The sequence below is a fragment of the Gambusia affinis genome, linkage group LG12 (genome assembly GCF_019740435.1).
Source record: "Gambusia affinis linkage group LG12, SWU_Gaff_1.0, whole genome shotgun sequence".
Taxonomy (NCBI): domain Eukaryota; kingdom Metazoa; phylum Chordata; class Actinopteri; order Cyprinodontiformes; family Poeciliidae; genus Gambusia; species Gambusia affinis.
The window spans coordinates 7,425,653-7,438,508 of record NC_057879.1 but is presented as its reverse complement, the minus strand read 5'-3'; the positions used below and the strand labels follow the sequence as shown (position 1 = coordinate 7,438,508).

The 12,856-nt window shown below is 40.9% G+C and overlaps 1 protein-coding gene across 9 annotated transcripts in view; it reads left to right on the top strand.

Moving 5' to 3' along the window:
* The window catches only part of carmil3 (capping protein regulator and myosin 1 linker 3), a 128,754-nt gene extending 117,956 nt beyond the window's left edge, over positions 1-10,798 (top strand). For 3 of the 9 annotated variants that reach the window (XM_044133284.1, XM_044133280.1, XM_044133278.1), the window contains 8 exons: positions 806-925; positions 2,379-2,547; positions 3,830-4,190; positions 5,225-5,328; positions 5,429-5,642; positions 6,598-6,669; positions 6,998-7,117; positions 10,065-10,797. In XM_044133284.1, coding sequence (XP_043989219.1) covers positions 806-925; positions 2,379-2,547; positions 3,830-4,190; positions 5,225-5,328; positions 5,429-5,642; positions 6,598-6,669; positions 6,998-7,117; positions 10,065-10,096 — 1,192 coding nt within the window. In that variant the 3' untranslated portion in view covers positions 10,097-10,797. Of the gene's footprint in view, positions 1-805; positions 926-2,378; positions 2,548-3,829; positions 4,191-5,224; positions 5,329-5,428; positions 5,643-6,597; positions 6,670-6,997; positions 7,118-10,064 lie in introns of all 9 variants that reach the window. The other 6 variants (XM_044133279.1, XM_044133286.1, XM_044133287.1 and 3 more) reach the window with 4 other exon arrangements.
* The last annotated feature ends 2,058 nt before the right edge of the window (positions 10,799-12,856 follow it).

Here is a 12,856-nt window from a genome sequence, read left to right as displayed (position 1 = left end):
TGAAACTCATTAGAGTGTCAAACACGTCTATGTTGATATTACATTTCTAATCAGTTCATCCTCTCAACAGCTCTGATATCCTTTCAATAACGATGTTTGTTTTGTTTTTTTCAGGGAGTTTTTGTTTTCTTTTGTTTTGCTTTTATAATAGATTAAAAAAAACAAAACAACTATTGATTGGAGTTTCACAATCGTCAGAAATCTTGGAAAGTGGAAAACGCTACGTAGCGTTCCGTGTTTTGCTACCCTACAAAAAAAAACAAAAAACAAACTTGAATGTATTTTTTTTTAGAGCAAAGTGGTGAAGAAAATGAAAAAGAAAGCGACTGAAAAACAGCTCAGACTATCAGATTAGATGGAGAATTTCTGCAGGTTTTCAGTTAGATTTAGGCATAAACTTTGACTAGGTCATTCCATTTTGCCTCAGGGTGATGGACCTCCTCCACATAGACTCAAATCCTTTGCAACTGAAAAACTTTTACAGATTTTCTTCATGTTTACAGTTTGTTTAGTTTATTTCATCTTTTTCGTCAAAACAGATTCCCTCTTCCTGCTGAAACTAACTTTCCAACAGCATTACCCTGCCACCGCCATGTTTTACTACGGAGGCCGTTTGCGACTTTGTGTTTTCCTTGCACTTAAAATTTTGAGGAAAAGACATAAAAATTTCTGACTGCGTTGTCTGAATACTTTTTTTTGTCCTCGCAGGTTTTGTCATTGCAAAAAAAAACAAAAAACATTCTATCTAGCTTTACTCTTCCGATCTTCTCTCCAGCATTCACACTTTATATCCCTCTTCCTTCAGTCAGCTGTCATCCCTCCATCAGGCCCAATCACTCAGGAGAAAGAAGAGGCGCAGCGTACTGTCGATTTTCTCCGGCTTCCGCAAGAACCGCAACTCCACCTTCTCCAACCAGGAGTCTGAGTGAGTAAGCCGCGTCGGAGCAGGCGACCAGAGGGACGTTCAAGCGCGCCGAATAAGCTGCGGGTTGTGACGTCTGCCAAAGGAAGCCGGCTGTGTGCATTCGCAACGCTTACTTTTCATAAATATTTCAGCAGAGGGAAATGCTTTCCTTGTCTTCAGCTGTTTTCGCTTTGAATTTACGGCTCTCTGTACGTTCAGGCAGGTCTTATTTACTCCTCGACTTTTTAAAACCGCGGCGCGTTGCCAAAGGGAGAAAATACGAGCCGGCAAACTGTTTTATTTTTATTTTTCCTACTCATCGTTACCTCTCTGAGAAGAGAGCTGAGGGCAGCACTCAGTAGGAGCTCGCTTATTAAACTATGTCACTGATCAAAGAAGGAAAAGGCGACACTTGATGAAGGCTCCGGTTTGATTTTCTGCTCACATGTCTGCTCAGAATACCGGTTAGCTCTGCCGGTAAACAACACTTCTATTGAGAAGTGAAAACACATCACGTAAACTTTCCAGCTAATCAGAGGGAGAATTAAAGAGGTTCCCTCTCTTGAAGGCCAGCTCTTATTAATTTGTCTCTTCGAAAACAGGTGATGTTTTTTAATGTCGGATAATAAATTGGTAGTCGGGATGTTTATTGCTGCTTTCTTCTCAGCCTTGTCCTCGTTTTCACGATGGCTTTTTTTTCTGTTTATGTTTCTTGCAACAACTTTTGTGAAGGTTTTTACGGCATGGAGGTCGTCATACGTCTTGCATCTGTTGTGATGGTGGGTAAAACTGGGACAAAGATCAGAGGTCAAACATGACGACGATCAACTAACCAAACAACAGAGCTAGATTTGGATGAGTGACTTAGCCTCAACTCTGTTGTAAGATTAAAAGCCTCTTAAATGTCGGACAACAGAGAAAATTCACAAAAAGTTCAAAGTTGTTTGATAATCATGATTTTCACATGTTGATGCTAGAAGTTTACTTTGAGCTGCAGATTCACGCTCTGCCTCTGTGGTATGCAGTGTCTTGCAAAAATTTTTATTTTCTTATTTAAAAAGTAAACCAAATTATTATTATTTGCATTTTTTTTTCCCACCAGGGGGTCTTTTGTGGGCTCTAGTGTCCCTTATATGACAGTAGGCTGACAGGAAAGGGGGAAGGAAATGGGGGAAGACATGCGGCAAATGTTGCCGGGTCCGAGAATCGAACCCGCAACCGCCGCGTCGACGACTGAAGGCCTCCAAACGTGGGTCGCGCTATCCCCTACGCCACCACAGCACGCCCAATTATTTGCATTTCTTGTATTGTGTAAAATGAACTTAAGCGGAAGTTGTTTCATCCGATTAATAGATCAATTGATTAAAATGATCTACATAAAAATCGATCGCCTAGGCTAATCGTTAGCTGCATCAGAGCCAACATATTTTTACCCAAGCTGTCAGGTTACCACTAAGGCCTTGTGTGTTTCCAGGTGCGCCTCAGAGAACGTCTACTCCATGATTCAGCACCCTAAAGACACCGGGAGGCCGGAGAGCGCCGTTCCGGGAGCAAACGGGTCCCTGTCCTCGCCTCGGCCAGCTCAGGGCGTACCTGGTCATGGACTGAGGGCCGCCAGCCCCCCCTGCTCCATCCAAAGACAGGTACAGTGTAACGGCTCGTCCCTGGGAGACAGCAGCAGTCGACACGCTGAGAGACCGAGCCGGGCATCCTTGAAAGCTCAGTTTTAAAAGCAAATTATTCTGTGCAACAGCAGGTAGCAGCATTAAAAAGAATATGACCTTTGTTGATATTATCTTAGTTCTTTCAACAGTTTTACGCTCAGACGTGTCTAGATTATTTTTTTCTGGCACACTAAGATTGCAATTTCATCTAATTGTCCTGCAAAACTGGAAAAACAAAACTATTTATTTACCCAAAAGACATGGCTCAGTTTAGCACGCCAAAAGAGTGGATTAGGGCACAAGCTAATTTTTCAGGTCACACAATTAGCCTGTTTAGCTAAGCGTAGCTTCATTCTATACAACAAAATTTATAGCGCCGCTTTGCTAACTCTATTCAACTTATCAACTTAAAGTCAAACTCATCGAACCCTTATAAACTACAAATTGCAAATAACTTTAATTACTGTCTTTTATTCTTTATGAAGAGTGTTTTTTTTGTGTAGTGGTCTGAGGCTGCTTTTTCTTCTGCCATGTACAGTACATCAACTTCACAGTGGAACTAGGGATGGAAATTAGCCACTTGGCTATAATCTCATGTATAACATGTAAATGTTAATTGATATGTAATGTCCTTTTTTAAAAAATATAAACTTGAAATAATCAACAACAGCAAAAATAACGAATGGCGGTTGTACAGAAGGAGCAATTCTGTCATCTACTGACGTAGATGGATATGAACAAGCTAACATATAATCAGATTTCAAGAATAGTTGGTGCTTTGAAGATTATTACATGATTAAAGAAGGAACATTAGGAACAATAAAAGCTAGGCTCTAAAGTTTGCTTTATAATCAAGATGTCAGTTTGTGAGGACCCGGCTCCCACCTCTGTAGTCCCACGTGATGACAGAGCAGAGCTGCCTGCTGTGCCCACCACCTGCTATTCCCAGCGTTTTTATGTCTGGCGTTTGTGCAGCTGCTTGTGTGAAACATGGATATTAAGGCTCATTTTAAATCTCTGCTGCACACTCTTACAGAACCAAAATGTCTGCTCCGACTCTTAATGGCAGTTTTTCCAATCAGGTTAAGTTAGAAATCTTTCAATAATTACATATTTGGGATCATAGTAGGTATTCGGTTTGTTGCCAACAAAAGCTTTCCAGGACGTCCACAAAAAGCAGAGTTGCGGGTGTGAACAATGCAAACATTTATCCGATTCTGACTAATTGGGATTCTGCGTGCGGCCTTCCCCCGTGCCGCAGTCCACAGATCTGGTCAGCATGGTGTACAGCTGCATTGGGGCGGAAATAGAGGACTCCGACAGCAGCAGCACCTGCGACATCAAAGAGTCGTCGCAGCACAGCGCTGACGGATCAAACGCCATCTCGGACGCCCTGACAGATCCGCGAAGTAACGGACATGTGGCGTCCTCCAAACACCAGACGGACAGGCAGATGGAGACGGCCAGGCAGGAGAGGATCGTCCCACTGACTGAGTCGCGGACCGAGGCGGGAGAAGACCTCCAGAGCAGCGGCGTTGGCAGCGCCAGGCCGGAGCCGCCTCCGCACGGCACCAAGCCCAATCTGGCCGTGATAAGGCAGAGACATCTGCAGGACAGTTCAGGTACTGCAACCTCTGCAGTAAATAGAGTTTGATCTGTCAGCAGACACATTGTTGGAGACGGGACAGCGTCTGTGGTGTGCAGTGTCTTGCAAAAGTGTGATTTCTGATAGATGCCCACAAGGAAAGGGTGTGATTGGGAAGTATTTATGGAAAAAAAAAGAAAGAAAAAAAGTAAAAAAAGTAAATGCAAATGTATCATCCATTTGTACTAAGCTTTCCTTTTCTGGAATCATTTTAACTGCAATTACATCTTTACACAGTAAGGGTGCAGGCCAGGTTGTTTGGGGAGGTGTGAATGCACAATCAAACTCTGATGCAGACGAAAAAAAAAAAAAAAAAGCAAACTCTGATCCACCTGAAAACCTTGGTTTGTTTGAACTGATTCAAACTCGAATCATGTGGATGCAAAGGGTTCAAAGGATTCAAGGCTTCACAGTTTGAAACTGGTTGAAATGCAAACTTTAACGTGCAGAACAACCTTCTCAGACGATGCGATTTACCTATAGCATAGCCACGAAGAAAAGCTGCCAGGTCTAAACGTAGAAGCTTCATCTGGGAACTGTGCCTCGTCAGAATTGTTTGAAAATGTTTTAAACGAATGAGCTGGTGGCTTGATAGAGTAAAAATGTGTTGGAGTACCATGAAGTGATTTAATGTCACCTCATTGTCTTCATAGAGTCATTGTCCAGGACTATTGGCGGTTTATTGGCTGCAACCTCTACTGCAGATCGGAATGCCAAATAGCAAAATGTAGTTATTAATAAGCAACAGAAATACACAAATATTTGGCTTTTGTGGATGGAATAACTTGTTTGTCTTTGGAAAATGGAGCAGCGTTCTGATCTATAGTTACAGGTGGTTTGTTTTTACTTCAGCGTTTCTTTTCTTCAGCCGTGGCTCACGTCTCGGCACCCATAAAGTCTGCTTCTTTGCTTTCTCTCAGAGTTTCTGCTTCAGGGCTTTTGGTTCTGAATCAGGAACAAAGTTTTGATTGATCGCGGAGTTGACGCAGTTTCCTGTGGTTTTGTTACCAGAAGAGGCAGGAATGCCAGAGGGAGAAGAGCAGAGCGAGAGACTGCAGGAAGAGAAGCAGAGAGGGCGAGGACCAGAGGGACAGCGTCCTCTTATTCCCAAAAAGGTATGTGGTAAATAAATAGGATTTTTTTTTTTTTTTTTTTTCTGCTGCAGGCCAGTAGACATGAAAAATGGAATAAACATGCGCTATCCTTTGCTGCTAGCCTAGCATAGACCTCCAGAGAGACAAGACCTCTCCAGAAAAGACCAAGACTTCGCCAAAAACTCCCGCCAGTCTAGAAGAACAAAACAACGACCAGAAGAGTTTGCCTCCGGCTCGGACAGCGTCTGAAGACAACGTGATCAGCGAGGCGAGGAGCCCTACGGCCTCTGTGAAGCCTGGCTTGGAGAATGCCGATCCCACCATCATCAGCCACGGTATTATTAAAATACCTTCACATGGTCGTAGCCAGAGATCGGGACTCAAATTTTAGATTTCAGACTAAACTTAGTCTCCAAACCAGAGGTCTGGAGTCCAGGTCCTCAAACTTCAGGTCCTCAAGGCCCGGCGTCCCGCAACTTTAGATGTGTCTTCAAAACACCTGAATCTACTAAGTATGTCTAAGTATGCTAAATGAGATATGTTGAACCAGGGATGTACCTAAATGGTCCAGAACAACATTTCCCCAAGACTCCAGCCCCGTGGTCTGCGACTCAGACTGGACGTTGTTAAATAGGTTGAATACCAGAAAAAAACTGTAACTTCCTGCATTGATTGAGTCACTACACTAATCCTTTCTCTTTACTTTGTAAATTATATAGTACCTTAGAACATGTTTATTGTCTAGATTTGACAGTTTCAATATCGTTTTTAGAAAATGTTTCCCTAATAATCCTCACTGAGGAGTGAACAGTTTAGACACAGCCATAAAGCGATGTTGACTCTGTCATTACAACAGCGCTCATTGTTTTTCAAACTAAAAACTAAAACTCTTAAAATTAGATATTGGCCGCTGTTTACACCTTACTGTTTGTTTTGTTACCGCATCCCAGAATATATATATTTTTTTTAAATCCACAGAAGTTGACAGCAGGTTCTGTGTATCAAATTAAGTGTTTTTGAAAAATGTCCACATATTTAATTGAGGTGATTCGAATTAATTTTTTGAATGTCTATTCTTACTTCATCTGTACTTGGTATTGTTATTATTATTATTGAAGATTTTCAGACATTCTCCTTATCCCGATCAGCAGGAGTCAGGTTTTTCTGATTTAACAGCTTCATTTCTACTCGTGCTGATAAATGCTGTTCTTAAATGAAGCTAGTAAACCATTTGGGCAGAATGTGGTGAATAACGATGATGACCCACCCCCCCTCCGTATACACCCGCAGATGAGGAAGCAGATCATAATGGATTCCCCAAAACATCCCATCACACCAGGAAGTCCAACTCATTTGACATAGGTACTGCTCCTCTGACATGGTCTGTTTCAGGCCCCCTGCTGTGGCGTTGCTTTGTGCTGTAGAGTGCATGCTGGAGTATAAATGCATCTCTCTCTACATTTGTTCAAAACAATATCGTCATGCCTTTTTTTTTTTCTTTTTTTTTTTACTTCCATTTCTGTACCTAATGAACTCAGCATGGTTCTGTTATTTTTGGCTTCTTCCAACCCTTTAGACTGTGCTGACATCTTATCGCTTCCACCACCCCCACCGCCTTTATTGCTTCCTTTTCTTTGCTTTAATTCCCACGCCCCACTCTGTGTATGTCTCCTGACATTTCCCCTCTCAGGCATGGAGAGGGACATACCCTATGATCCGGAGAGGTCCTCGGATCGCAGATTCCCTGTGAAAAAGCCCACCTTTCCTCAGCACAGAAACAGATCCCTGGACTTCTCTGCTGGGACTGGGTGTGTGTATCTGCTCCATTCCCTTTCTGATGCATGTGGTATGACCACTCCTTACCCTCCACCCATTTTGACATTGCATGTGTTTTTGAAGAGAAATTGCCCTTTTTTCTTTTTTTTCCACTTTTCAATGTTTGCTATTTTTGCTCAACCTCGCTTTTATCAAGCCCCTCACACACGAGTCGTACCCAACACATTAAAAGCAAGGCCGTGCAGTCGCTTCATAAATGATTGATCAAAGTAAGAGACCACAGAATATCATTTAAAGGGATAATCTGGCTAATTTCCAGGCATGTCTCACTTCTGTTGGCAGCCTTCGGCGAAAAAACAGACGACAGCTTCCTCATTTCCGCCCTTTTATTTCTCATGCTTAGTTCTTTTCCTTGGTTCTATTATTGTGATAATTGCCAGACGAGTTTAGCTGATTCATTATCGTTTTACACTCTAAGCAGCGCGGTGCTGAAGGAGTTGACCTCGGGGTTGCTGGAACTGAAAGAATGCTAATGACGAGGCGAAACCCACTGCCAATTACCCTTGTAATCCAGAGTGGTGCATCTTGAAATTCTGCTACAGAAATCTTCAACACAGTGAGGTTGCGCATCCTTGACTTTGTAGTATTAGAGCTAATTATCTCAAGTATGAAAGGTCTGATCGCCCTCCGTGATCCATCATATCAGGGATTCAGCGCAGTTGTATCATTTGCTTCAGTTATTACACTGAGGTCTCAATTTCTCCCGTTGCAGATCAATACTTGACTCAACGTCTGCCTAGTGAAGAAAAAAATAAATAAAATGGTTTTCCTCTGAAGACAGCCGACTGATGGAAGCGGCTTTGTCTCTGAATGTTTGCAATTTTAAATTGAAATTTCCGCAGACACTTGAAGAAACAAAGGGAGACTATGGGTGTTTGTCCCAGACTTGTCGTTTACATTATCGAAACGTCTAAAATGTGAAGCGCTCACTGAAAGCAAGAGCAAAGAAAGCCAGTCTTTGACGTGCGAGCCTAAAACTGTCAAACAACAGATCATACTCTGGATTGGTGGAAAGGTGGAAAATTAGCTTTTTGACATTTTTTTTTTTTTTCAAGAAAACAAACCCAGAATAAAAACATTTTGAGTGATATTGATGGATGGGAAAAGGGTCCTTTATAGAAATCCACTAAGAAATCGTCCTGCCTTCAGACGCTGCTGATTTTACTCTCTTACTTAAAACCCAATCTTTTATCCAATCTGGAAACTTGTCAGCAGGTCACTCAAACAACAACACTCTTTGGTGTGGAAGTTGCTAATGAGGGAGGAAGATTTAAAGTTAGTTATTTTTAGCTTCATTGAAGTATTTAGTAATGAAGCTAGATGAAGCACCAAGTTTTCCTGGCTGCTACTTTTTTATTTTCCTCTATAGGAAGCCAAATGTATAAAGGTATAAAAGTGATTTTGCTTTGTTTTACCATTTAGGTGAATCCAACCTGCTGGGTTGGGAGAAGATGACCATCTTTCAGAAGTCTTATTGTCTTGTAACAGTCGACAGGAAATAGTCACTTTAGTAGCATACGCTCAGCATGCTAACTGCTGATTGAAGAGACTTTCTGTTTTAACTCTAATCCTTTTGTATTTGTTTTAAAGTAGTCGTAAAATCCTTTTTAATCTGCAGAGCTGTCACACAGACAGACCCCTTTCTCTTACACACACACAGTGTGACATCACCTCTGGTATAAATATAATATAATATATAAATATAATATAAATAATTCATACTCACAGAGAGGCGTATGGAAGCTACTCTATAGTCACATCAAACAACAGAAAAATTAACTAGCACAAAGTCTTAAAATATCCAGTTGGACACAGCTAGTTTTATTCAGGGTTTTTTGTTTTGTTTTTTCATTTGAATTGTTCTGTTTAAACATGAACTTTATATTTACATATGTTTTGTAAATTTTGCACCAATAACCCACTAAATCACTTTACATATTTTGCTATGCCTATGCTTAGTCTGCATTTATGAAGATTCTCTCACCTCAGCATGTCAAATCCTTGGAGTAGCCCAACATGGAGCAGTCCAGCTACTTAATCAGCTTTAAGTATTTGGACTTATCGCAATCAAAGACCATGAATAGAACATGGAGTTTTTATCCAAAGAAAGTCAGTTGGAGGGTAAAAATGTGACGTGGAGCAATTACTGTTTTTTTTTCTTTGCACTATACCGCTGTATAGTGTACAACATTAATCTCAGTATGCATCAACTACACAAAATGGGAGCCACACATTTACCTCATGTATATAACAGGTCTTGATTTTTTTATTTTATTTTTTACAAAATCTGCTTAATTCCCTCTGATTTTAAACTCCAGTGCAACATGATGTTTAGGCTTAGACAACGTTACACCTTATGTAAACAGGACATCACTGTTAACGAGAGGATCAACTGGCAAGCCAGTCGATTGCAACGTAATCAACCTTCATGTCACTTGCTAAAGGCGGAAAATCGCTCACAAAGACGTCGCAAAAGAAAACTGTCCTTTAATTAAGCAGCTTTGGAAGGAAGGAAGGAAGGAAGAAAGGAAGGAAGCTGATTTTGGCTGGAGCTCAAGGTTTCTAAATGTCAGACTGTCATTGTCAGAGGAAAGACTTTCAACAGAGCAATAAAAAAAATGAACATTTTATTTATTGTCATGGTCATGCATCCCATTAAATGTGAGTCCTTGGGAAAGAAAGTACTTAATTAGCAGGAGTTGGTAACCTTTCACCAGATCGGGATGTGAAGCACCACAAAATCAAAACCTTAAGCCCGGACGTCTGGGCAAACTCTTCCTTTAAACTATTAGGACCTTTTGCTTTTCCACTTCTGCGTTTGTAACAGAATCCTTTCTGTGTTGCCTATAATTTGATCCCTTAACAACACAATTCAATAAGTCTAGCTTTCATTCTGTCTCGCATTACATTTTCTCCTGCAGGTTACGAAGGTGGTAACGGAGACGCATTATGACATCACCTGGGGACGGAGAAGACGCTGCTGGGAAGAAGAGACTGGAGAACGGAGAACTGGAGTGAGACGAGCTTTTAACAACCCACCCCACTCCCACGGACTTGAACTGAAAAACGGATTCTTCGCCATTTCATCAATCTGTTGCTGAAAGTGCATGTTCTCTATACCTTCTTTTTACCTGCTTGCACTCGTTACGGTTTCTCTCGCGTAGTGAGAAGATTCTTCCTCACACGCGCAGTAGTTCTGTTCTCCAGTAAGCTCAAGGGAGTTTTATGCATTGTGCGAGTCGTTTAATGTTAAAAGATGTCTCTTCATCGCCTTCCCCCACCTTTTACTGACAATCTGTGATTACTAAAAGTGAGTTCGTACTGTATTTATTTTAATGAGATGTAGATCAAATGCACTAACCATTGTGGAACCGCTATTAGTTCACAATCAGGATTTAATTTATGATAATAGAATATTTGATAACTGTGTTTGAGTATGCTTTTTTTTTTTTTTTGTTTCTGTTTTGTTTTTTTGTTTTTTATGTATGCTGATGTTGATTGAGAAACTTGTTACCATGAACTTAGCTCTCTCCCATCTCTTCAAGAGTATTTAAATCAGCCAGCGGGTGGTTTTAATCTGATTTCAACTCCAGGAAAATAATTATATTTTCTAAAAATGCTTCTATGAATCAGAATAAATAAAATTGAATTAATAGAAGGCAGTGGTGTGTGAAATGTCAAACTTGTTAAGTTTCCGCTTGTTTTTAAGTCTTACCGAGTTACAGAGATCCACATCTTCAAATAAATACTGTACGGAAAATATGGAACCACAAGAGTGCCACTAAAATTACGTTTAAAAAAAATATAAAATCGATAAATCAAAAGTAAGAATTTAAAAAGACAAAATTTTCTTTTGTTGGTCAAAAAAGATATTTCCGAGAACATCTAAAGAATTGCAACATTATATAGTTCAGACGGATTTTTTTTTCTCCTCACTCATTTCAGAAAGCAAAACTGATACAGATTTATTACACAATTATGTCAAACACTTATTTAGATGGTTATGCCTTATACAGCTGGTATGGAGGCAATTAGCCCGTGGTTCTCCTGGAAACCCAGGATGCTTTGACGGCTGCCTTCAAGCCATCCGCATTGTTGGGTCTCTCATCTTCCCCTGGACAGTATGGCATGAATTATCTATGGAGGCAGTTTGCTGGCACAGTAACTTGCTTGATTGGCATGGGGAAAGAGGGTCAAATGAGAAAAGAATAACTTACCAAAATCAGGTCTTCTATTCCTTTTGATAGATGCTTAAATTTGGCAACGACACCTTGGGAAACCATTCGCTTGTCAGTTGAGGCCCGATGTGAGCAGCACCTTTTAAACGGTGCCTCTAAAACGGATCAAAATGGTAGTGTCATGGTTCAGAGCAGGGGTCTCAAACTCCAGTCCTCGAGGGCCGCAGTCCTGCAACTTTTAGATGTGCCTCTGCTGCACCTGAATACAATAATTAGGTCATTAAGGCTCTGGAGAACTGATCTACACAAGGTGGAGGTAATGAAGCCATTTAATTCCAGTGTTTTGTACCTGTGACGCATCTAAAAACTGCAGGACTGCGGCCCTCGAGGACTGGAGTTTGAGACCCCTGGTTTAGAGGATATTTGTGGCACACATTCAGTCACTAAGTATTTGGGTAACTGTAAGATAAAATATTTAACTCACTCTCAGTATTATTGCTGATCAACGTCCATCCCTTTCTGCCCACAGTTTGCCGCCTTCTGGTGGCTCCTTCCAACAGAACAACGCACCTTGTCAAAAAACTTAAATCACCTCAACTTGATTTTTTCATTTTTTTTCCAACTATGAGGTCATTGTGCTCTGGGTCAGTGTCCACACACCCTTAAAACGTCTTAAATTCATGTATTGTTAAATTAAGGCCTTAAATTGTCTTACATACATTTAAAAAAACAAGTTAGACTTAGATACATTAATCACAGGTCTTACATTTTGTCGTGGCAGAACTTTTTAATCTCGTATATTCTATATTTGGTTTTTTTCTCGCGGAATTTTGCTGTCAGGTTAAAGTTTGAGTCGCTCACACACACACACACACACACACACACACACACACACACATCATCTTCATTACGTTCTGTGACTCCGGGCGGTTGTGGGAACCAGTAACCAGCTGCTACTATACCCTTGATGGAGAGGGTAGCTGACTAGTTTATTTTACAACATTCTTGTTTGTGTGTTTCTGTCACAATGCAGGTCTTAAATTTAATTCATGGTGGTCTTAAAATGTCTTATATTTGAGTTGTTGAAGCCCGCAGAAACCCTGATATTGAGACGACCTCTGCAGTCAAGATATCCCAGTTGGATCGAAGATCTTGAGAACATGGTGGAATAAGATGTTTGCGTCACAGATGAACTTCGTGATGCTGTCCCGTCCATGTGGATCAAGATCTTGGAGGAATATCTGGTTCTGTTCCATGGAGAATTAAGGCTGTTCTGGAGGCAAAATGGGGTCCAACTCCATACTAGCGGGGGAACCTAACCAAAGAGGCTGGCAAGTTTAAATCCAAGGGTAAGTTCTTGAACTTATGGATATCAAAATGTCAAGCAACTAATGTTTAGAAAATGTAATGTCCACAGTTGTTGAAGCTTCACCAAAAGGTAAAAACTGTTTAAAAACTAGAATAAAGAGCAGATGGTAGAAGAGGGTCCTCTGAAATGAGTGTTTCCCCTGTTGTACAGCAGGTGGCAGCAGAGA